Source organism: Lissotriton vulgaris, chromosome 1_1, assembly GCF_964263255.1.
Source record: "Lissotriton vulgaris chromosome 1_1, aLisVul1.2, whole genome shotgun sequence".
Taxonomy (NCBI): Eukaryota; Metazoa; Chordata; class Amphibia; order Caudata; family Salamandridae; genus Lissotriton; species Lissotriton vulgaris.
The window spans coordinates 1,439,767,280-1,439,793,809 of record NC_141685.1 but is presented as its reverse complement, the minus strand read 5'-3'; the positions used below and the strand labels follow the sequence as shown (position 1 = coordinate 1,439,793,809).

At 41.7% G+C, this 26,530-nt stretch overlaps 1 protein-coding gene across 1 annotated transcript in view; it reads right to left on the bottom strand.

The window, feature by feature from the left end:
* Positions 1 to 26,530, bottom strand: part of TBC1D22A (TBC1 domain family member 22A) — a 2,197,648-nt gene that overhangs the window by 347,157 nt on the left and 1,823,961 nt on the right. The window contains exon 12 of the mRNA XM_086967294.1: positions 22,586 to 22,681. Within this exon, the coding sequence (XP_086823420.1) occupies positions 22,586 to 22,681 (96 nt within the window). The remainder of the gene's footprint in view (positions 1 to 22,585; positions 22,682 to 26,530) is intronic.

The following is a 26,530-nucleotide window of genomic DNA, read 5'->3' as shown; positions in this document are numbered from 1 at the left end:
TTAATGTGTGTGTACCAATGTTCAATATACTCAGATTATTCAGGGTGCATCAGGTTCGAAACTACTCTTCAAATCATGTTGCAAAGATCTTAGTAAACAATCTGGCTCCCACAGTTATCACTGGGATGGTGCAGTGAGCTAAATAACGGTGATGGATCAAGCCCTGATCTTTGGACTGAGTAAGAGTGGTCTGCTTAATTCAGACACTCTGTTCATCGCCACCCCCTTTTCTGAATCCCACAGTTATCACAGCAATAGGCAAATTCGAAGTCCAACATGTAGCATTTTTGCCTGGTTTCAGGATGAAAGTTAGTTTCAACTATTGAGACATCCCCTTCTTGTCTGCTACAGATGAGTTAAAGAGTTACATATGGGATAAGGTAGTTAGTAAAAATTGTAAACCACCTGATAGAGTTATCTGGTCCTAGTGACTTGTGTATCTTAAAACAATCGATCATTGCCTGAACCTCAGGACCTGTAACAGGGGCCTCAAGTGTGTCTCGTTGTTCTGGGGTTAAAGTCATGAGGGATACAAATGAGAGGTATGCAGCCTGAGCCAGGCTATGTTTGACTTGCAGAATGACTCTACAATGTGTTTTGATATGAAAAGAAAAGGCAAGAGAGCCAACACAATTCAGTATAATAACAAGCAAAGATCTTTTGGCCAAATTGGACACATTACATAATTAAAAGTCAGTACTCCCTCAACAATAAACCAAAAGGATTCATGCAACCTGAGAGTAGGAACATTACAAAAGTGGTATTCCATTCTCATGTAAATGTTACATGTGCTAAATGGTATTCCATTCTCATGTAAATGTTACATGTGCTAAATTGTGATAAATTGCTAAGAGCAGGGTTAAACCTTGTCAGTGGGGGAGCGGGGGGAATAACTGTTCCACTTGTTCAAAAACAGTAGCTGGGAGTTTGAAGTTTGAGGGAACAGTGTCCCACAAGAGGCATGATAGTTTTTATTTCATCTGAGCTGAATGTTGAATCATATTAAATATATACTAAAAATTGTTGGCTGCAGGCCATTCATATTGAAATGTGAGAATAATTGTTAGATTCCAATGACAATATTTTATGAATTCATAAATATATTTTCCGAAGTCACACAATGATAGTATGACTTAGGTTATTTTTTAGAGGCTTTAGCATTGCTAACAACTACTGGTGTGGTAGTTTAATTTTAGGGGGCAATAATAATTAGATTTACTGGGCAAGGTCAATTTGATTTATTAATTTAAGTTGATTTATTAACTTAGGTTTAATTTTATTTATTAATTTGATTTCGTTAACTTTATTTAACCAAATTAGATAAACCAGTAGAAGGAATTTTGGAAACTTTTGGTATTTCTTGTGTAAAGTGTCAGTCCTCTAGGTATTCCAAAGTGGCCTACAGCATGGGCAAATTCCTATTGGGATTCAATGTATTCCACTTAAATGGTCCCTTCAAAGTAAATCCAAATCCAAATATTTGAAAATGGTATTTGCATCTTTATGATTCATTATATTCTAGTTACTCCCTATTTCATCTCCAAATCGTATGAATCTCGTCGTTTTGGACAGGAATGAGAGTGCCCACTACCCCCTCTCTGCTCACTATGAATAGCACTAATGACAATATTATCTGCTCTCTTTCAATAGCACTAATTGTTAGAAACTGGATTCTATGAAACCTCCTGATGACCGTGCGCTCTAGAAGTTCCTGCTAACATAACATAACATAATACCCAGGCCAGCCAGTTACCACCACGCTTGTCAGGGTAACCTAGATACACACTACAGGATAACATGTGCTCACACTCTGGCAGCTTAGTACAGAGTATTCAGGCTTATCTAAAGAGACAATTTATAGAGTATGTGTTCAACACACTAACACAGTAAAACAAGGAATACACCACAAAAGACTCCACGCATGTTTAAAAAAAATAGGTTAATATATTCTGAAGAAAAACAAAACAAGACCAAAATTACAAAATTCCAAAGTATTGAAGTTGAGATATAGAATTTTAAGGGAATAAGTGCAGTAAAGCGCTTAGTGGCATGTAGTGCTAAAAAAGTTCCTTTAGGTCGCACTGGACTGGAGTAAAGTCAAATTTGGGCCGACGAAACGCTGGATGACTACAGGACCCATGCAGGCCTGAAACAAAGTACTTTACCTAGCCGCAAACTGCGAGAAGCGTTGATCTTCTCCACACAGTGAAGGCAATGCATCAGTTCCTAAGACGGGTGCCAGAGTCGAGAGGCGTCAAGTGATGCACTAGATTGTGCCACTCAGTCGACGGGTGATATGCTTTTCGATGTTCCGATCTCAGGAGGCAAAACTTTGGTTCCGATGCAATGTGGCGATTTTACTCCTGCAACCGGGTCGAAGCGCTGGTTCTGTTACACAGACTGGAGATTGGTTAAAATCCGTTTTGCAGGTATCTAGGCCACTTCCAATGAGCCAGGCACAGGTGCACGGGTAGAGACTTTGATATCCCTGTGTCTGAAGCAACAGGAGGCAAGCCCACAAACCCTTGGATATAACTTGGAGTGAAAAAAGAGTATAGCTATCTTTCATCAGAGTCAGAGAGCAGCAGGCAGCAGGGCAACAAACAGAAAAGCAGGCCATTCCAGATCAGCAGTCCAGTTGAGTGCTTTAAGCAGCACAGCAGTTCTTCTGGCAGAGCTTCAGCGACAAACCCAGTAGTGTCTGCTTTTAGGGGGTCAGAGACCCTTTGATGTGGGGGGTTACTTCAAACCAGCTCTCTGAAGTATCCCTTTCAACCAGTCCTGTCTGCCAGGCTATCTGTGGGGGGTAACCAGTCTTTTGTGTGGGGATAGGAAACCACATAGTCAAGGGAAGTGTTGGGCCCTCCCTTCCATCCTGCGAGGCAAGGCCATTAGAAAGCAGATGTATGTAGATGGGTACTCAGGCACGTCTATCCTTCCTGTATTGTGGCTGTCTAGAGAGAATGCACAAAGTGTACCTGTCACCCACCCCAGACATGAACTGGAAAGAGGCTGTCAGGCACACAGAGCAGTAAGTACAGAGAAATGGCCACTTTCTAAAAGGTAAAAAAACACGAGAAGCGGGCTAGTTACCCAACCAGGGAATTTTCAAAGACAACTTAAATGAGTTTATGAATAACAAAACCAATTTGTGTAAAGAATTACAAAACATAATTACCAACAGCCAAATAGTTTTGTTTTCAGCCTTTCATTTTTTAAAAAGCTTTTTTGCCATATTTATCTTTTTATAGTGCAATTGCGGTTTATACAATGATGGAAAGAATAAAAATAAATCACATATATATTCAACATTATGTACAAAACGCATTCATAGATCACATATAGACCTTACAACATAAGACATTTGTAATCACAAAACAAGAATAAGACATTATTGACCTATGAAGAATACAATTTAGGACCAATTTATCCATAGTGATTACACATATTCTTTCAAAGGTATATAATTCACATGCAAGGTAGCCTAGGGAGAAGACACCCAACTCTCTTTTGTGTCAACCTACTTATTTTAGTCAGCATAAAAAAACAAAAAATATTCCTCTAGGTTGGCTCCTTTAAATCAAAATAAAGTTGACACTTTTTGGCCGGTATGATTTCAAAGGCCTCGTCAGGGCCAGCTGTTGATAGGGGACCATAATTCCAATACAAAAATAATGTATGCAATACTTATATTACAATTTTTCTTTTATTAATACCTACTTCATGCTAGACCAATAGTGTAAGTAAACCCACATTGTCAGTGAATAAGTAAGAAGAATTGGAGTGCTGGTATACATGCACATTGCTAGATGCCTAAAGCAAAATCGCAGTACCTTGAGCCCCATGTGAAAAATAAGCCAACAAGGTGAGCCATCTGGCAGCCTGCATGCACAAACCTAAACACCAAGATGGATATTGTTTTGTAAATCTCAGGAGCAATATACATATAGAGTGTGGAGCCAATATGCAAGTGACCTGTCATGCATAAGAAGTGAGTTCCAAGCCTAGTATGCATTCAGTTATGTGTGCCTAAACCTTAACCCATAGAGCTTCATACTAAAAATTATTTTATCAAATGTGCAAACATTACCATAGCACGTTACTTTTTTTAGCACACACTGTGTTTTTAAAGAGTGTGTGTGTGTGTAGGGGTGCTCAATAAATGTATTCCTTCAAAATTAAATTTTTATAGGAGCGGTTGGTTTACCTGTAGTGAAAATGTTTTATTGTATTAGCGACGGCTGCCAATGCAAAATAAAACACAATGACGATATGCCTATGTTATAAACAGATTGTATGACACAGTCACATAGTGCCTTTGCATGGCAGCCATTTTAGTAGGAATATGAACTGCCATGGCTCTGGTTAGCGCTACAATTGTGTCTTCATGGAAAAATACATAAACGGCAAATACATTAAGAGTCCAAAAATATTTAAAATGCAAAATGTAGCATTATTACTTGTGGGCAAATCTTAAGGGTTCAAGTTCCTGAAAGACCTGGAATATCTATCTTTATTGCGTGATGACTATTCCGGCTGCCATGTTGGTATAGTGCGGTCATGCAAATATTTGAGTAGTGGTGGACCAGGAACTGTTTCTTTTGGCATATTAACTATTTACGCCTCTCTGGTGTGAATGACAAGGCTTGTAACATGCTGCCAATGGATTACTCACAGTTTTCCTATAGCTCCTGCCTATCTGTATTGTGGGATGGCATTTCCGGTGGCTGGATGGAAAAATTCAATTATATCAATAATTTAATGTTGATTGATCAAGAACTGCATCTTGTGGCAAATGAGTTATCTTTAATTAGCTGTTCTTGTACAAACAATCAATGGGGCTTATTACGTGATGGCAGAACCTCCTGTTAAATGCCATATATCCTGGCAATAGGTTACTCGCAGATTTCCTATAGCATGAGGTAATTCCTTCAAACTCACAAGTTTATTGATGCCTCCTTTACATATTTTTTAAAATAGAAAGACTGAATTATCACAAGGAAAACTAGTGAAACAAACCATACTAACATAGTATTTGTTAAATGGCACATCTTGTTGTCAATATATGTCAATGTACCATTGAGGGAGAAAACATGACAGCCAAATTTTTGTTAGTTAGACCGTGAACTGCAGTTCACATATTTATGCAATGATGGTCCACTCTTCATAAATTAAAACAAGAAAAAACGTTGAAATATCGTACAAAATATTTGCTAAAAGGCATGTCTCATTGTCAGCGTATATGATGTATCATTAAAGGATTCAACCATAAACTTCACCTGGTCTATGTAATTAAGGACCGCATTTCATCAAGGTCATTTAGCACAGATGTAGCTGTTTTCAATTTCTTTATCATTTTGGCCTCTTAAGTGTCTAGGATTGTCACTATTCATCCTGCTCCCAATCTCTGCTTTACAACAAACAACAACAACCATTTTATACTGATCTCTGCGTGGTTCACTGAGATACCAGGATGCACCAGTGAAGCCCCATGGGTGCTGAACTGCATCTTGAAACAATGTTGCAGATTTTACAGATTGAATTGTTTGACCAATGTATATTTTTTTGCATAGACAGGTTATGCAATAAACTACATTTTGTGTACTGAAATTTGAAAAAAATTATTGCTGAATGTTCATCCCATTTAATGTGATGTTTTTTTCAATCTGACGTGAAATTCATGCAGTACATTTTTGGCATCTGCATTGTCCAGTTTTGGGTGGTAACCCTAATAGTTGGAGAATGCCAGAGGGCATTGGGGCATTTAGCATGTACCAGCCACTCTTGTAAGTTTTTTCCCCCTCTTAAACTAAGTCAGGGGATTCAGGATCTCAAATTGCAAAAATATCTCTTATTACGCAGGATAATCTTTGCTTTGTTTGCCCTCAGGGTTGAAAGTCTGGACACAGGTTGGAGGACAAGTAACCTTCTTGTTTTTGAGTGAGCAAAGACTCATGAGGAGTATACCATGCTCTTTACCTAGCATAATGTTATTAGCTTTTTTGGGTAGTCTCTAAATATTAGTCTTCTACTCACATTTGCTGCGTTTGAGAAGAAATCTCTCAAGGTGCAATTTCTCAGAATACAGAGTAACTGTAAGTTATCCTTTTGAGATCTGGGATGCCTGCTTAAAAAATGCAACAAAGTATTGCGGTCAGTAGGTTTTGTGTACAAATTGCAGCTGTCACCCACCCTAGACGTGTATTAGCAACAGGTTATCAGGCACACAGAGCAGTAAGTGGAGAGAAATGTCCACTTTCTAAAAGTGGCATTTGTAAAACAGCAATGTTAAATCCCACTGCACCAGTAGGGAGGATGTATCATTACCATTCCAAACATATGAAATATTAAAACGTTAGTCCTCCCTGATCAGAAAATACAGCTTAAAAGTGTATTAAGGAATTCCCAATGCTAGCCTATGCGGGGAGTATGCCTCACCATCAGGACATGCAAAACATATAGGTACATGTCCTACTGTTTACTTACATAGCACCTTGCCCTTAGGGTTAGTTAGGGCTTACGGTAGGAGTGACATATATAATCAAAGGTGAGTTTATGATTTGGCAAGTAGTTTTAAATGCCCTGTCAAAGTGGGAGTAAACTGCACACACACGCACTTCAGCAAAAGCCTGAGACAGGTTTGAAAGGCTACTTCTGTAGGTGGCACAACTAGTACTGCAGCCCACTAGTAATATTTGAAGTACAGGCCCAGGGTATATGGTATACCACTTTAGAAGGGACTTATTAGTACAAAAAATATGTCAAACAGATATTCACCAATGCCATCATGTTTAGAGGCAAAGCACATGCAGTTTATCACTGGTTAGGAGTGGTAAAGTACTCAGAGTCCTAAGGCCAAAAACACCTTACCAAAAACAGGAGGCAAAAGTCAAATCATCTAGGGAAAAACACTAATTACTATGTTCCAAAACTGGATGTGGAATACTCTCACTGTCTTGACTTGATACCATACTGGTGCTATAGTAAAAATCTAAATAAAAGAGAAGGGCACATTTTGAAAGCCTTTGGTAAGCCTCTCTTCCTTGGCGTGTTAGAACTGGGGGTCTCTAGTTGGCAGAGGTAGGTACAATGTCCAAATAGGGACCCTTGCTTCTAGTCAGGGTAAGGGGGATACACTCTTTGGATAACACCTGCTCACCCCCTTGGTAGCTTGGCACGAGCAGACAGGATTATCAAAGGCAATGTGTAAAGTATTAGTACCACCACTCACAGTAACACAGTGAAAACACCACAAATGGACTCCACACCAGTTTAGAAAAATAAAGTATCTTTATCTAAACTACGCAAGACCAAAATGACAAAAATGCAACATACACGGTTCAAGAACATGATTTTAAAAGAGTTCTAGGGTTTGCGTCAAAATAATCCACAGTTGCGTCAGTTTTAGCCCAAAGTACCTGTAGATGCGACAAACGTTCCTAGTGGCAACTACAGCGGGCATGTTGCAACGAATCCGTTCTGTATGGGGAGCGATGGGATACCTTGTATAGATTCCAGTTCTCACAGCAACGACAGGCACTGCGACGATATTCGCAGCGACAGGAATCTTCCCGCACCGGTGCGATGCGCTCCGCAAACGAACGATGCGTCGGTTCTTGCAGTGGCAACAGGCACTGTGATGATCTTCGTGGCGACAGTAATTTTATCGCACTGTCGGCGATGCGCTTTGCAAGCGAGCGATGAGTGCAAATTGTAGATCTTCTTTTCTTCTGGTCCATCTCCCCAAAATAATCGCTATTAAGGACTCGCAAATCGGGACATTGATGAATCTGGCTGTAAATATCGTCTAACGCTCAATGTGAGGTACTGGCCACCCACTTCATTAACAAGGTCAAGCATATCTATGAGAGCTTCTGCCTGAGAAGACAGTCCAAGACCCCCTGGAATACCACCATATAGGCACTGAGAATCATTCCCTGTCAGCGTTCCCTTTGAGTACCACAAAGGTAAATAAGTCTGGATATCCAGATGACCCTCTAAAACATGGGTACTCACAAAGTTTCTCTTGGGGGCCAAATTTACAGTGTGGTTTGTGGCCGAGGGCCGCACCGGTGGGGCGGGGTCGGTGGGGGAAGGGGGCAGGGCTAGAGCAAAAAAAACTGTGATCAAGAGGTTGAACACAGGCCCCTGCAGCGGATGCCTTCATCCACTGAGCCACCAGTCTCGGCATACACACTTCTTTCTCTCTCTCTGTCTCCCTCCCTCTCTCTATCTCGCCCTCCCTCTCTCTGTCTGTCTCTCTCCCTATCTCTCCCTCCCTCTGTCTCCCTCTCTCTCCCTCTCTGTCTCCCTCTGTCTCCCTTCCTCTCTGTCTCCCTCTGCCTCCCTTCCTCTGTCTGTCTGCTTCTGTCTCCCTGACTCCCTCCCTCTGTCTCCCTCTGCCTCCCTCTGCCTGCCTCTCTCTCCCTCCCTCGCTCTCCCTCTGTCTCCCTCCCTCTCCATCTCTCTCCCTCCCTCGCTCTGCCTCCGTCTCCCGCTCCCTCTCCGTCTCTCTCTCTCTGCCTTGCTGTCTCTCAGTCTCTGCCTCTATCTGTCTGTCTGTCCCTGTCTCCCTCCCTCTGTCTCCCTCTCTGTCTGTCTCTGCCTCTATCTGTCTGCTCCTGTCCCTATCTCTGCCTCTATCTCTATCTCTCTGTCTCCCTCCTTATCTCTCCCTCCCTCTGTCTCCCTCCCTCGGCCACCCTCCGTCGGTCACCCTCCGTCCGTGTTGTACCCCTCACTATTTCCTTGCCCATATCCTTGACAATATAAGCCTTACATGTAAAGCAGCCCACTCGTCCTGTTCTTACTCTGCTCCTGCCCCCTCACAGTCCTCATAACCTGCAATATCATTACTCTGCACTCATATTTGATATTGCTCCTACTCCCTCGCTCTCTTTTGTTGACCCCTCACCTTTCTATACCTCCTCACTGCGCTTCTCATTCTGCTTGTATGCTTTACTCATACAAAGTCAGCCAGTACCTCTGTTTTTCCTTTCTCTGTCCCTTCCCTTTACCTCTGCCGTCTTATTCTGCCTCTGCCCATTCATCTCTATGTACATACTGTGCCCCTATCCCCTCAGCTCTGACTCTACCTTATGTGTGCCACAACCAATAACTATTTGCTGTTCAATTCTGCAGCATAAACGACCTGATGTTACATCTGTGCAATGACTCAGACTGGGAGTGTTGGATGACTAAAAAGTAACATACTTTCTAAAGAAATGCACAAAGCAAGCTGAATTGCCTGTGAAAAACGTTAGAAATATTTTCCACAACACAAGCACATAAATGTTTCACTCAGAATCATACAATTTAATAAAGTGGGGAAGCTGGGATTTGTACACAAATATTCTGCTGGGCTGCTTCCGAGGCATATAACTGTGTATAAACTGCATCTCCCCCAATTTCACCTGTAAACTTTCCGTAGCAGCACAGTTGTGAACCGAGAGCTTGTAGCATCCCATTTACCTAAAGTGAAGCAATGCATGAAACAAACGGCTAGGCGCAGCCCACGGATCCATGTGAAGACTTTTCTGGATCCTTATTTGATTTATTCTGCTAACACCACGTGTCTGCTCTGAGACCATGAGGAAGTAAAGTCCGGGCTCGGCGGAAACCCTAACCAGGGGCCTTCAAAACATAAATTTAACCACAGAGACAGCTCTGTTTTAGTGGCACCAATTGAGATGTTAAAGAGGCCCCACTGTCTGCGAGCAGTACGTACAAGTAGCACAGCCAAAGTTCTCAGTGGCAGGGCGAGCAAGTGAAGCCAGAGACGGAGGTGAGGGCGGGGGGCTATGGGTGAGCTTGTGAGACACTGTTTGTCATCGCAAGCCTCTTTTATGCTTTTCCGGGCAAACGCGGTCCCGAGTAATTACAATAGGCAAGAATTATGCCATTTCTGTGCCTGCTGATTTCCACAGGGGCCGCATGGAATGGCCTGGCGGGCCGCAAATGGCCCGCGGGCCGTACTTTGAGTACCGCCGCTCTAAAACCTGACCTCTTTATAAAGCTCCAAGACTGTCTCCTACCCAGCTGCCTGGAACTCTTTAATCTATCCATATACTTGGCAGCGTCTCCGCAATCCTTGAAACATGCTAATATTATCCCCTTATTGAAAAAACCATCTCTAGATGCCTCTAGACCAGAGAATTTCCGCCCGTTTTCTCTGTTCCCTTTCTTAGCCAAAATCGCAGAATATCATGTGAACACCATCCTGATTCAATTTCTGGAATCTCATTCCATACTAGACCCTTCCTAAATTGGCTTCAGACCCTGCCACAGTACTGAGTCAGCTTTATTGGCGGCTACTGAACAACTTAGAGCCTACCTCTATGAGGGCGGAACCTCAGCACTGATTCTACGCGAGCTCAGTGCCGCCTTCAATATTGTTTCCTGCTTTATTGGCATGAGATCAGTATCACTCACAAAGCCCTTGCCTGGTTCACATCATTTTGACTAACAGGACCTTTCAAGCCATTGTTCCCACTACCACTCCCTCGCACAATCCCTACGCTGCAGCATCCCCCATGGTTCAGCATTGAGCCCTGCCCTATTGAACGTTAACATCCTGCCGCTGGCTCTGTTGGCCAGATCTCTGAATATTTCCTTGGTATCATATGCGGATGACACGCAGCTGGTGCTTTCTTTTACCAATGACCCCAGTCAAAATGCCACAAAATTTCAGGAGTACCTGACCGCCATCTCTGCCTGGATGGCGGACAATTGTCTTCAACTGAACTCCACTAAATCTGAGATCCTTCTCCTATGCAGTGGCTGCAATCTCTGGGGCAGTAATTGGTGGCCCCGGAGCTTGGCACACCCCCTTTACCAAAAACTGTTGTAAAAATCTAGGCATCTTGGTCATTAGCACCCTTACAGTTGAAAGTCATGCCAAATCTGTAACAGGGACCTGGTTCGGCCTGCTCTGGGGCCTAAAACCCAAACTGGCCTTTTTTTACTCCCACTCTTGCCACCTGATTGTTCAAGCCACTGTCCTAGCCAGGCTGGACTATAGCAGTGCGCTGCATCTCAGCTCCAATAAGTTTGTGACCAAAAGACTACGGAGCACTCAGAATGCCGCAGCCCGCATGCTGTTTGCCATCCCCAGGCACTACTTGATCTCCGGCCTTCTACGCCGACATCACTGGCTGTGTTTAGAGCAGAGAATCCAATTGAAGGTGCTGTTCTTCACCCACAAGATTCTCTCCAGCTCAGGCACAGTTATTTTGAGCGATTCATGCCTTCCTGACATCCTGACGGGTGATCTACGGTCAGGCGATCTCCATCTGGCGCAGATTCCTCAGTTTCATTAAACCAGAACAGGAGGACGTTCATTTCAGTTGTTTGCCTGGGCCTCATGGAATTCATTGCCTCTTTCCATCAGAAGCATCTCCAACCACCTGACCTTCAGAAGGGCGGTGAAGACCTGGCTGTTTAGCTGACGGATGGTTTCTTTCCCAGCCTCCTCTCTCTGCCACCAGCGCTGGGACGTCCCATTGCCTGGACAGCTATGCGCTTTACGAATTTTATAACATACCATAACTCAGAGATCCTTCTAGGAGCATGCATTTCCATGCTCAAAAGAAGGTTGACCTGGTAAACCTCACGCTCACTCTCAATGAGAATCGGGGAACAATGCTATTGTTCATTGGTGTATCTTTACATAAAAAAATAGGTGCACACTATTTCAATGTTCACCTGCAGCCCTCATCATTGGAAAAGCTGTCTAGATGCCACACAACCATAAGTAGGGGTATTTACCCTGCATAACGCACACAGTCCTGAAGGTGCAGTATTAAGGAGTTATCAATTTGTTTTTTATTCTGCCAGTTCTCCAGTAGGAGGCAAGATAAGTCCCATTGACCCCTACAATAAGTTGTGCCCCGGGGAAAGGAAAAGCCAAAGATCACTCCCAATCCCACAATGTTCCTCATGTTTGGAAAAGCTTTGATGAGGTGAAAAGCTAATTTCCAGATAAAATAATTTCCCATTGAAAACACAATCTTCTACGCATGCTGATGTAAATATTATTGTACTATTATTAGTTTTATACCTGTCCATGCTCATTTAGTATGATTTCTGCTTCTTTTGTTTAACATTTTGTAGGTGGTCTTGCATTTTAACTCTCCAAGTGCTAGCTGACTACGAGCTATCAGCAAATTCTGTTTAATCATTCTACTCTTGTGACTTACCATCAATCAATGCAACCGCGCAGAGATTAGAAATTCAAGTTGTGGCTTTTTCTTTATCATTGCAAAGTGGTGTGTGTCAGTGCACGTGAATCCTTGATGGCACCGTGTAACCCATTTGTGGGACAGGTGTTGTGAAGTGTCTTTGTGACCTAGTGCAGCTTTTTCTGTCCCAGTGTCAGCCTCTTCCTTGTCCAGATGCTGGTGAGTACATATACCGTATGTCAAGAAAGCCACAGTGGCAAGCATTTCATTTCTGGCAAATAGGTCCTTCCTACTCAATATTGTTATTAAGATTAGGACTATGGTTTGCATTATTATTAAGATTATTATTAATTTATATAAAGCACGCAACAAACAAAATTTATCATAGATACATACATTCTATTTGTCATTACATTTCAGCATGGTTCTTAAGTTTTTTCAACTGAGGAAAAATAAAGGAATGATTCTGCATTTTTGGGATTCAGACCTCTCCCTTGAGGTCTCTCGATGGGCACCTGTCCATACCACACAGTGAAATGTATACATTTCCCGAAACATGCCTTATAACAAATTTGGTTTTTGCAGCTTAAAACATTTGGATAACTTAACGGCGATTACTACGAGTGTTTTGAGAATTGCATGAACCCTTATTATGTACATCATAACCTGGATGTAAAAAGCAGTTCCCTACAAAATGCATCCTTACATATTAGTTCACAGAAAATATAAATCATCTCCTCTGATACATAAAAGAGGCAAATCAGCTTACAGAGGATACGACTGCATTTTTATAATCAACATTGCACATGCATAACAGAAAGATGCCATTTTCGGTTGCAAAATGGGCTGTGGTATGAGCACAGCTGTTCGTACATATGCCTTTCAATATTTTTAAAATAATGTTTTGCTACCAAAACACAAATGTGCAAAATATAAATTTGCTTTCGATAACTATACTTTTGGGGCGCTTCCAAAATAAAATAAAAATAATTCTGCGAGTTTCCCAGTAATACTGTTGTAAAGTGCAGAAATGTAGCTGCTGTTACGGCTCTTCCGCAACTATGCTCTGCTTAGGTAAAACGGTGCCCAGCAGTGAAGTGTAAAGTATCATTAAACTATTAGAATCAAAAGGTCAGTTCAGCAAAGAAACAAAGGGAAGAAGATCTTGAAGAAAAAAAAGATCTCCGAGCAGCAAAGTTAAGATTAATGGAAAAACGGACGCACTGAAACAAGAACAAATGAAAGCTGCAGATAAAGTATTATTAATGGGATACTCTGAAAAGCTTTCAGACAGAATGTTATATTGATAGCTACATAAAAATTAACTTTAAATAGTACTATTCGATACAATGGTGCTTAGGAGCTGTGAATTTGGAGAGACACTATGCTTTAGCAGCCTTTGCTTCTCTTCACAAGCTCGGTATAGAAAATCACTCTAGTAATATTTGTCATCCATCTTCCTTTCTTTGTGAACTATTCCTAAATTAACCTTCTGCACAAAAATACCTCTTTGTACTGGAATGAGTATGGTTTCGAATTTCACAGAAATAAGGTTTGCCAGGTACTCATGATGAGCTTTCAAAAAAGTGATATATACATAAGAGAAGTATCTGCAATATAAAAAGTCAAATAATGTGAGTGCTAGAGTTGATTTGCTAGGAAGTAATTTCAATGATTGTACATTTCAATAACACAGGATGCTAAATAAAACCTTTTCGAAAGAAACAATCTGATAATATTTTGAAAGTGTTAAGTTATTTCCCTTTAGAGCCAATAAAATGACAGGAATGTCAACAAGCCTCAAATTAATTAAATGCATATGTTTTGTCAAGCAAAAGCATGTGAGAAAAATATGATATATGTGTGTATTTATATAGAAAGCTGTTTTGCTTGTGAGCATATAATAATGAAAAAAGAACAGTTTTTGGTGTAGATCAGCGAATTGTAATCTGCAAAATTATTGCACAGACCGAACATTTTTACATGTGTTCATATATATATATATATATATATATATATATATATATATATATATATATGTTTTTTTCAGTGAATTTAATAGGTTTTTTAAATGCTAATTCCTAACTATAACTAGTGTGAAACAAATGGTTTTATCAGTGAATTTCAAAGGTTTTTTAAATGCTAATTCCTAACTATAACATGTGTGAAACCTATGGTTTTCTCAGTGAATTTCAAAGGTTTTTTAAATGTTAATTCCTAACTATAACGTGTGTGAAACCTATGGTTTTTTCAGTGAATTTCATAGGTTTTTTAATAGCAAATTGTTGGGCTACATCTGGCTGATATTTGGGCTACATTAGGTTTTTTTGTCTCTGGTGGCCATCTTTGTGCTACATTGGGCTACATTGGGCTACATTTGGGCTCTAACATATATATAGCCCAATATATATTTTTTCAAAGTTAATTTTCGTAAAAACCACTGGAGCATATATCTTGAGACATAGCAAAGGCACATCGGGGTGCCAGCCCCTACAATTTTGACAAGTTTGGTGGAAATCCATTCAGCCGTTCGAGCTAAAAGTGAGTTTGACCGCCCTATGGAAATTAACATGGGGAAAACACGTTTTGGGACCCCCCTTTTATCTCGGCCCCCGCTTGACGAATCCCCCCCACATTTTTAGGGAAGGAGCGGAGTGGGCCACGAACTTTGAGAAATTTGCGAAGATTCGTCCACCGGCGCCAAAGTTATTCCCAATAGAATGTTGCGGATTTCCTATGGAAAGTAGATCCTACCTATAACTACCTACTGGCGACCGCCAGTAGGTAATATATATATAATGAGTAGGTATCCTTAGGTCAATGTTTCATGTGATTTAATAACTTTGACAACAATTCATGAATCTCAAAGAAACTTTCTGAAAAGTTGCTACATTTTTGATGAGTTTATACATAGAAAGAATCAGGGTGATCCATGAAGCAGTGGCTGAGAAAAAGGGGGGCGGTCCCAAAATACAGAATCCTTATTGCATTTTACGTAGACTTCTTTTTGCTCCCTTGGGTCAATTTGGGAGCAAGTGCAGTCAACATCATGAGAAAAATGCAGCTGGCAGCCATTACAGTTCTCAGGGGACTTGAAATAAAAAATAATATGTAGAGGACAGGATAGGAATAACTTGTCCTCTGACATTTCCCACCCCCCCCCCCCGCCCCGGCTAACATTTTAAGAAATCAGGCATTTTTCTCACTATACCGCGGGACTCCAGCAGAATTAAAAATAAAATGACAGCCGGGACTGCATTCTTCAATTATAGGCCCCAGGAAAGCTCACTGCTGGGGCTCCATTGTTTATTTAAGGGGAGGGCATATGTAGCCCCCCCCTTCACAGAGCCATTAAGGTGCCAGGGAGGCCATTAATGAGGCTGCATCACATATGGGGATAGTGGGCTTGTGACCACCCTCCCTAAGCCATTAGAGGCCCGGGGACCCCATTGTCAGGGGCCTATATATACTTTTTTGAGGAGGAGGGCTGAGGTGACCCCTCTCCAGAGCCACTGAAAACCACGGGGAGCCCACCCCTGGGGCTGAATAATAAAACAAAAGGGGAAGGCCCCCTCCCAAGCCTCTAAATGCCCCAAAGACCCCATTCCCAGGGGTCGCTACATTTTTTAGAAGGGGTGGTGATGCGTGGCCCCTCTCCCTGAGCCTACTATGGCCCGGTAAGCCCACTTCTGGGGAATAGTGGTTTACATTCCTAGCGAGAGCATATTTTAATCTCCCACCTCTCTGGAGCAAACACAAAGTCTGCTCCTAGAGGGTTAGAGCTCTAAAAAAATTACGTCAGACTGAGAGCAGACTTTTGATCTGTTTCTCTACCACACTGATGCAGGCAGGGAAACAGATAACAGAACTGAACAACCACACAGCGAGAGCAGCATCCATAGCTTCTCCCTCCAGGCTAGAGAGGCTCCTACAGCAGGAGGGGAGTGGCTGGGACTGTGGGGGCCCTGGGGCTCTGACCCCAGCACCTAACAAGTGTATAGAGGGTGCCCTGGGTAGACACAAAGGCATACACCTTTAAGAAATCTGGGGTGTACAGGGCCAAAAATTGATGGGGGAGGGAGGGGTGTCATGTGGCCCACCAGCCCTTGAAGATAAGCAGTGGCCCTGAGGGAATGGGGTTTCCAGGGCCTTTTAAAGGCTTGGGGAGGGGACCCACGTGGCGTCCTTCCTGTTTAAATAAAAGTAAAACAAGGCTCTTGGGTCCCAAGGCCTGAAAAGGGTTGGGGGGGAAGTTGCCCCTCCATGTTAAAAAAAATACAAGGCCCTGGGGGTCGTGTCCCCAGGGCCATTTTAAGGCTTGGGGAAGGGGGGCCATGTGGCCCGTCTCCCCTTTTTTTGTAAGTTTAGAGTTTTAGCCCCAGGGCTCATGGGAGGATGATTTCATGCCTATTAAATTGAACATTACTACTTTGTTTCAAAAACAACAAACTGTGTACTAAGTTGTACAGAAAACCTACAGCTAGCAATCTACATTGCATGTGCAGAGCCAACACCCGCACAATTTAGTCAACAGCATACTCTATGGAGAACTATTGTGGCTAAAACGCAACTGTTCTCTGCCCAATCACTATACTGAAGCGGGAAGTGAAGCACTCAGCACATTTGAAGGTTTAAGAATATATAGAGAGATGCAGCTAATAAGGTCCAGGTGAAAGACAGACAATATCTATTCATCCCCAAGCAAAAACAAAGAGGAGAGGAGACTGAGTCCAGTCACATGTGTGGACTCATTCAGAAACATTTGAATATCCTGCCGGCTGACCCTACATTGGAGCAGAATTGCTAGATAGACCAGATATCAACCATAGAAAAAGCGTATCTCTAAGAGATCTCCTTGTGCATAGTCATTATATAGAGAAATCAATGAAAAAGCCAGAGCTGATGGGATTCTATGAAATGCACCAGATGTAAGGCAAGCAAGAACAGTGTTTAAGTCATGGACTTTGATGTTCCAAGCAAAAGAGAGTGGAGGAACATCACAAAACACCCCAACTGCAATTTGAATTTTGTTCTCTAATACTTGGTATGTCCCTGCGGTAAAAAATAAATTGGCAGCACAGTCCACCCTGCCACAATTGGGCTTTGGAACATTGCCAGGTCATAGCAAATACTGATGTCACATATCCTGTAGCAAGACACTTTGCAGAGGTACATAACAGTAGGAGCAACATGCTACGCTTTTTCTGGATTAATGAAATGGTTCACAAGGATCGAGGTGGAGACAGAGTTAGATCCCTGAGGCAACTTTAATCGAGATACATTGTACAGTTCAGGACCCATACATCATGGGAACTCAATAGTGAAGAAGAACCACCTGTCAATCCTCTGTACCTCTTGCCCCGCAAGACTCATAGCCGTGGCCTCTGTGGACATCCCAAATCTGAAGGAATAGGAACCGAATTCAGAAGGGACCATCACCGCCACCCTGAGGGCTAACCCAAGAACCATGGTGAAGTGAAACTTGGTGAGAGGGGTGCCATTCTCATGGATTAGGAGAGCACTCCCTGCCCCTGGAGGTATGTGAGCCAGGAATGTCTCGAGGTTGCTCACTAGACAGCACAAGCTTCCTTGCACTGATAGAGCACTCACAGTACTCTAAAATATATGAGTGCATTATACTCATGGTTTAAACGCATTCATCTATATTTGTATTGTGTGCAGTGTATTATGTTTAAAAAATGCATTTATTCTACATTGTAAGCAAGATATGTAATGTGCACTTTTAAATAGAATTTACATGTATTAGAAACATCAACATTTCTGTATGCAGCACGTGCAGAATGACATTATATTCAAAACAATGTAACTGTGTGTTGTGTAGTTGCCTGCACAGTAGGCCCAGAGCTGCAGGTTGTTGATAGTTTCGATACTCTTGGTAGCTAAACGAAATAATTAAATGAGTTGTTTTCGTGAACAAGAACAGTATGCTCTCATCCCATTGCAGGTATAAAGAATTCAACATCATTATTTTTAGTTTAAGGAGATAACTGGAATGTCTTTGAAGAGTCTGAGAAGCGGAAGGAAGGGTATCTACTGTGCCTGGCCTATCTACACTCCAAGGTCACTAGAAGAAAAGAAGAATTAATTAAAGAAGCCATGGAAATTCACCTCAACCTTTAGAAGTGAAATGATTTGTCATGTGATACATTTGGGAGGGGGCTGAGTTTGTCCTTTTTTGTATTATGTGCAGGGACAGAGAAATCAGACTTCTAGATTTTTGGAGGAGAGGGAGCATCCTGAGAGCGAGCTCCATTGTCTTAAGCTATTTTGACCCAATTGACGTGAGTACTTCTCAGGAAGTCTACATGTGCTGACACCTGTGGGAATTGAGGTAGAGGGAAGCAGCCAGGAACATAACAAATGAGAGTAGTGTAGGGAAAGGTAATTTATGCTTTCCTTCCTAATGAAAAAGGATTTGAATTCCACCTCCATCTTGGGCTGTATACTAATTTTGGAGTTTATTTCTTTGTGTCTTCTATGTCGAATAATTATATGCGAAGATTTGGCTCTGTATTGATTTTCATATATCTATATTCGCTCATTCTCCGATGCATTTATATTCAATTATTTGTGGCCTTATTATGAAATCCATAAACTAGAATTCAGAGTCTGTGGTCTTTGAAGCATGACTACATTGTAGGTATAATCTTGAAGTGTTTATTCCCCTCGACAACTTTTAGCAGGCAAATAAAAGACCATCAGTGCTAAATTCGGAAGGTAAGGCAAGGTTTAAAATAAGCAAAGTGTGCAATATGACAACTCCCAAATTCGCTAACCCTAGCATTCAGGAATACTGGGTTTCTTAGAAAAAAAAACTTGGCACCTGCATTTTCTTTCCGAATTGACACTGCTGTGAAGAAATGGTTGGAACTAAGAGTCCATGGAGGAACTAAGCTATAAACTCAAAACCCCTAATTGAAGCAAGGTTGGTGCGAAGTTGTGATCTCTATAAATAACTTAATAAATTCAGTGTCCCACATGGAACACAACCACTTCCTCTCCATGAGGACTTTGAAGAGCGTCCTGTGTGTTTTACTAGGGCCTAAGCTGGAATTCAGGTCCATTGTTATATTGGATGTGAGGGTGGTGGGAGTAGCGGGGGAAGAGGTTATGTGCTGGAGTTATCTCTCTGCCTCTAATTCTTTAAAATATTAACGCTAGTAGCACGTGGTCACGATGATCAGCTGCTGCTGCCTTCTGCCCTGTTTCAAGCAGGCATGCTTCCAGGAAGTGATGCATGATACCAATGTTCCAAGCAGGTTTGAACGATCATAAAGGGATTTTCCTGAGCCTTTGTGTAGGTCTCTTGAAAAACTTACATCTTGGCAAGAACTACAAACATTTCCATGTTTATATTTTTGTTAGAAGGTTACAACTTTTCCCACAATTTATGTGGCACATTTCCATAACGTTAACAAATCGATCTGTCTAAGAAAGCTTTACAGGAAAGAGGTTGAGCCTGATGTACGTAGAATGTTTGCATGGCATGTGAGCTGTCTCGTTTAATGTGGAATAGGTTGGGCTCAAAGCTGCACCACCCCACCTAAAAAACTTTATTGAGGAAGTAATCAGATTGCACTTGCTTGTGAAAAGCAATGCATGCTGGTACTGTGGCCTGCATGGTACAGCAGAGCTCCAGCCCAGCATTTGTTACTGTTTGCCTCGGTTCATGCAGGGGCTTCTCAGCACAGTATGATCAGTTCATGCGTTGTTCTGTTTAAGTCCACCCACTGAAGATCTATCCTGTTTTGGGGGTTACGGAATATGAGACTTATTTGCAGGCATTAAGGGCTCTCACGTCCTGTTTGTTATAGTCTAGTCCAAGTGCCCTTCTATTGCTAACGCTTTGCAATAGTTTTAAGATGATCTTAGAGTTGCTCATTGCTTAAGAGGGTGTATTTCTGACATGTATATGTTTCCCTTGTCTTTATTTCTGGACTTTGCTTGCAAGAATTGTCACTCATAGTTGTTGAATGTCACTCATAATTGCACGGAAATTATGAAAATGTCACACATAAGCAATCTGCAACCTTGGGAGCTATGAACACTATAACACAACATAGACAAGTGATAGAAATATAAACATTTAGTGCAATTTTTAGGTTCATGTCCATTGCTAAAACTTAGTGTTCTACAGACATATACAGGCAGGATATCAAAACGTTTTAACTAGCATTTTTGCATACCCATAGCTGTTAGTAGTGGTTTGCACGCACATTTTTTACCGCTATATCGTGGAAGAATATTTAAGGCGGTGGAAATGTGCGACAAGAATATTTGGATATATTTTTGTGTTGCATTTTGTTGTGGTGGTGATGTGTTTTTTTTGGGAGATTCAATAATGCACTATGGTTGTGTTTTATTTTACTGTTTTGCTGCCTAGTCCTCTGTTGTTTTTAAGGTGGTGTTATTTTGGTTGGTGTTATATTTTTCTGTTGTGTTCTGCTGTGCTCTTTATTTTCTTTAAAGATGATAAAACATGCTGCGTCATTTTGTGTTGAATGAAACACTTTCATTTAAAGTTCTTGGAACAAACACACATTTTCTACTGTTTAAAGCGGTGACATAACACAGGTCCTGTTTATGAACCATCTAAGACACATTAGCCTAAAACTTTGGCCGAGACCATGCCTCAGATTAGCACTTTCTGAGTGATATAGACAACATGTGTTTTAAAAGTGTTGGAAAGCAACCGTTTGTATATGACCTCCAATGATTTCAGAAGTTTCCTGATCTTTTACGTATGCACAAAAATTCCCAAAAATAAGTGCAAGTTGCGGATTTCTATGAGTGCTAAGGCTGCCTGGCACCTGTGGACTGTCAATAGAGAAGACTTTCCACAGGATAGAGTGGCATAAATGAGCATTTCATTTATAGTTTTTCCTCTGATAGGAACCTAATTACATGGTAGAGAGAAGCCTTGCCAGGGTTGATTTATCGCTGGGGGTGCCCGGTGCGACAATCTCTTTTGGCACCCCAACCATATGACCTTCTTTTCAGAATCCCTCATCAGCACCCATGCATAAGAGCCCCTCATCTCTCCATAGCCCCTCTTTCAAATGCATGTCATTTGTTTTAAAGTGCTGGTAAAGGCTGGCTTGACTATTCCACTCAGCTATTCACATAAAATACATATCTGTTCTTTGCAGCAGGCTTATTAACCCTCTACACTACTCTATGGTGAGTCGAAACTGCCAGTAGTCAAAACTCTAATCTCTCTCACTCTCTAGAGTTACTATTCATTTTTAATTGCTGTGTGAAAGCTGTAGGCACGAGGAACTCTGCAGCAGGTACTTTTAAATCGTATGCTATTGCTAAACTCTGCTCCCCCATGAGGTCAGCACCCCCCTCCATGTCAGCACCCAGTGCGGCCACACAGGTCGCCCACCCTAAAGCCAGCCTTCTGCCTTTACCACCAATACCACGAATTCTCACTTACACACTTTTTTGTAGGAGATTTTTTTATTCAAATGTGAAATTGGTTTTAAAAGTACATCAGAAAGTTTGTAAACCCGCCCAAAATGCGATTCTTTTTACTAGCTCCTCAATGGGCACCTTGTTAACACTATCCCTAAACGTGCTATAACTAGGCAAACCTTGTATTAGTAATTTCAGTGTGAAAACTTAAATATTTTCGGATCCCATTTCCTTAAGAGAATGACATTTATAAATGTAATTGGCTTTGACTGCTGAAGTTGAACTTAGATGTTGTGAATTGGGCCCTTCATGTTGTTGTAATGTCGCAAACAGACTACATGTCTTTTTGCAACACCATGTTTCAGTTCCAGACTCTCACTTTACCAATCATTGTTTTCAGGTGTGTTAGTGCAATTAGTTCACTTGAAATGAACGAAGACTCCAACTACAGAGCAGTTTAAGCTGTTAAAGGAAGACCAAGACATAGAAGATGGCGTCCTCGACGACATGGAGTCATCTCCTAACCATATGTTGTAGCGCATCATTTATACAGAACCGGAAAGACACAACATTGTCTACAGACCGTGGTACATATAGTTTTGATACATGACATTTTTTTAACAGAGAAGAATGCAATTGAAAATGCAGAAATCTACTGAAAAGCACATACATTTGCTATAAAAAGCAGACTTCACAAATCTCTGCGACTATGTATTTCTCAGTTTAAATTAAACTTCTTTGCAGAACAGAAAAGGCATGTATTATTCTACCTTCCATAAATCACTTTACTGTTCGAGCTTTAAAATGACTTTCTCTAATAGAGTGACACTGTCAATTTAGTGTCGCAGCTATGGCTGTGCCACAAATTCATTCATAAGCAACCTCGTCGAAATAAATGTAATAAATACCTCCCTTGCTAGAAAATATGTCAAGGTTTCCGCAGAGAACGAAATCACATCTGTACTCACTTGAAAATCTTTTTCTTTCAAGATCTCTTTTCTCCACCTAACAAGAAAAGCTGCGCAGACGTACAAGTGGAAATTGGAAAAGCTCTCGGGCTCAGACTGCAGGAAAAAATGAGAAAATATTATAGACAAATCTCTTAATCTACACAAAATAAATAATGCAATGATGTTAAACATACAAATTATACAAATATTCTTCAAATATTGAGCTTGCAGCTCACATAAAATTAGAATTACCTGTATACAGCAGACCATGGAAACTGAGAACAATGGGGATCAGATCACGGCTCCCTTTGCACTTACACAAAGGTGCAGGAAGGAACTGTGAAATGACCCTTTCTACAGCGCGAAACAGCCTTAAACATGCATCCTAAATTACGCGCAGTCTAAACTACGTGTGGCAAAACAACGCAGGCAGAATCACGCATGTCTAAACCACGATTATGCCTTTACCACATATATGCTTTGTTTAAAATTAAGTGGACGTTAGCGCTCTAGACTCGGAGTGAATGGTCGGAGGGTCAGAGGCAGGGCCGGACCATAGCGGGCACCGGGCAATCCCCCAGTGCGCCGCACGGGTGGGGCCGTTTTTGTTACAGGGCCGTTTTTGCAGCATAGCTTCAAAATCGGCCCTGTACCAAAATCGGACAAGAACCGGCCCCGGCAAAGAGCTCAGGGGCACCTCCAACTCCCCCCCACCCCCTAAGAGAGGAGCGGGGAAGGGCCGGCCGAGCACTTTGCCAGGGCCGGTTGTGGTTCCCAGTCCGGCTCTGGTCAGAGGTGTTGCAGACTGGGCAGAGGACTTCCTGCCCAGAGGAGGAACAGCTTGGTGATAAGATTTTTTATTTGGGAGTTTTGGGGTTGGGGAACTTTTTAGGGTTTTAGGGCTCAGGGTGGGTGGTCAGGGTACTTTATAGGGCAGGGAGGCCGGTTTTAGGGCTCAGGGTGGTGGCTGGGTTGTTCGCAGGGGCGTGTTTTAGGGCTCCAGAACTGGGAATAGAGTACATTTACAGATGAGGGAATGTTTTTTGGGTTCAGGGCAAGGGGCTGGGAAGTTTTTTAGGTCAGTAGAGGTTGGGGTAGAGTGCAAGCCTGGTGGCCTGGAATTTAGAGCTCAGGGTCTGGGGGGAGCTGCAAGTGTTTTTACGGGTGTGGTGGGGTTTGTTTTTAAGGCTGGGATCTGATTTTAGGAGTCAGGGCAGGGGGCTGGGGTGATTTGAGGGGAGGGATCCTACTCAGGGCAGAGGGCTAGTTTTGAGCCTCAGGGCTGGGGCTAGGGCAGAATCCTAACCACGCTTGTGCGTTTACCACTTATAACATTGCAACTAAATTCGTTGTAAAGGCATGTGTGGTAAAGGTATGCATGGTTAAGATGCAGTCTTTGTTAAGACCTCGTTGTTCAGGCTTGCGTGGTTGGGTATTGCTTGGTTGTGACATACATCCTCTACAGCAGGTATGATAACTTTCTAACGCTGAAGTTTATTTTCTTCACAACTTAAAAATACAAATATTTTGTTATGCTACACAAAACATTAAATTGTCTCTTCAAGTGTATAAGCTGGTGCTATTTGCCCACAAGTATTGTATATAAACGAACTTCTCAGGAAGGCTAGAGACCATCTATTCACATCTCTTCTTTCTCTCTAAATTCTTGCTTGAGATTATCAAATCCACACTTGAACTATCATTGGATTCAACACGCCCTTTCCCTCTGAACCACTCTACAGACATTTCTGAACTACTTTCTAGCTTTTTGTTTCCAAAGTGCAAAATAATTGAAAGGACATTAAATCAGAACATTTTGATTCACCTGAGGACCAATCCAAACCTGCTTGATCACAGCTTATCAAGTGCATCTTTAACTAATAGCCCATTAATCTGGTAAACGTAGAGGTTTTCCAAATCAAAATAGATTTGAAGCCTAAGAAAGCAGTAAGATAAATATATAGTTCATTTTTTCATTACTTGGTAAACACCTCTTTTACCAGTCATGGTGTAACTATGAACAGATGATCATTCAATGTGAAAACTCTGTAAAAGAAACCCTCCTTGAACCTCCTTGGACCCCACAGATTTGGCCAATTTGTGCCCCATCGAACAAAATATATGCATCTGTAAACTTCTCAAATAACAGATAAAGACATATTTATAAAAGTTTGTTTAACATTAGTTAGTTACCGAATGGCATAACACCCAAGCACAAGACTTGAAACTGTCAAACTATTGGTGTTTGAGAACAAGAGAATGTACTGAGTCTCTAATTCGATTAGATCTATCACATGCCATTGGCACTACAGGTCCAACAATTTATCTTCAACTTTTTTCTGAAGTCATGATTTGAGGCAGAGATTATACATTCCTGGAGTCCTTTTTCTCCTTATGTTTGCATACAGTAACTTCAATATCTTATTCTTGATCTTTCTACGACTGACTGGAGAAAATCCATGTCTTGGTGGTTTTGCCCACATTGATTAATTGTTCAATTAAACCCTTGGATTCTGTGTCACTTATCTGCAGTTAGTGTATTTATAGGTACCAATTACTCCCAGCTCCTTTTCAGTTTAAAAAGATGAAGTGGAACTCCACAGGTTACTATTACCCCAACCCTATCAGTTGCACAATTGAAGATGACAACATCTTAGGACATTCCCAACAAAAGTAAATATCCCACTCCCTCAGAAGAATTCCTTGCTGTGAGATGTCAAACTGCATCCCTTCTTTAGTGGCTGTTGCGCTGCTCCCACAGTGGTTGGGGTTGAGACAGCGCTTTAACTTCTCCCTTAAACTTCGGCAGTCACTTAGAGATGTTTATTTTCCAGTTATGGTTATTACACAATATATTTACATTTCTTGAAGTTCTACACTATATTACATTTCGAAAGAGTGATGTCAGCTCCAGACTGTACTATGGCCATGGCCGCCACCTTGGCTCCCCCGTGCTTCCAGTTTCCTATAGGATCTCAAGAAATTCAAACCCTGTTTCAGCCATTCTAAAGGCAGCCAGATGAGAAAAACATTCATTTTAAGCTTTCTATTACCAAAAGCTTTCTATGGTTTTGGATTTCAATTTCCGAAGGAAAAACATGACTACCAAAAATAAGCAGGCCACCAGTATTGATAGTCTCAAAATCTCTAAATCTCAGCCCACATTACCCAGAAAAAGTTGCCAGTTCATTGCTGCAGGTCTATGGAGCAGGCGACTACAATTCCTTTGCTAGCACTTTAAGAAATAAGAACCACTGCATCATTGTGAGAAGCCTGGTATATGCTGTCCACTAAATAAAGTGGGCACCTTGCACCAGCCCAAATTACCCTTATGATGCATGAGGTAAAAGATAACCGTTAGAAAGCTATCCTAGAAGTAGCTGTGGAGAGCAGCCTTCAGGCTTAATCTTGAAGGAATGTAAAACAGCTTGTTTTACCAGAATATCACCTCCTGAATTATTTAAAAGAAAGGAGAACCACATAGTAGTTGCACAAAAACATGTATTTATTAGTATAAGACTCTCTAGTATCCTCTACCCGAGGATAGAACACAAAGCACACAATACGATATCAATAGAACAGTTGTAAGTAGCACAATACACAGTGGGCTCCAGGGGGAGACCAAACCATATACTAAAATAGTGGTATAACAACCAAGACTTGGATCAAGACAAGGTCTGAAGCACGTAGGATAGTTGGGACCCCAAGGAACCACCCAAGGTGAGTAGATAGGGACCCCACGGAGGACGGGTGCAGTGTGCTAACACGACAGGGGCTCCAAACAATTCTATGGGGAAGTCGCAGTTGCAATTTTACAGTTTAAGGACCCTTCTAGGAGGACTTCGAGGAAATCCTTCAGAACATAATAGGTTGGAGAGCCACCCCAACTGTGGATACCGAAGTACCAGAGTTACCTATCCCAGAGGAGCCGGGTGCATAGGGCTGATGTGGCATCGGAAACCG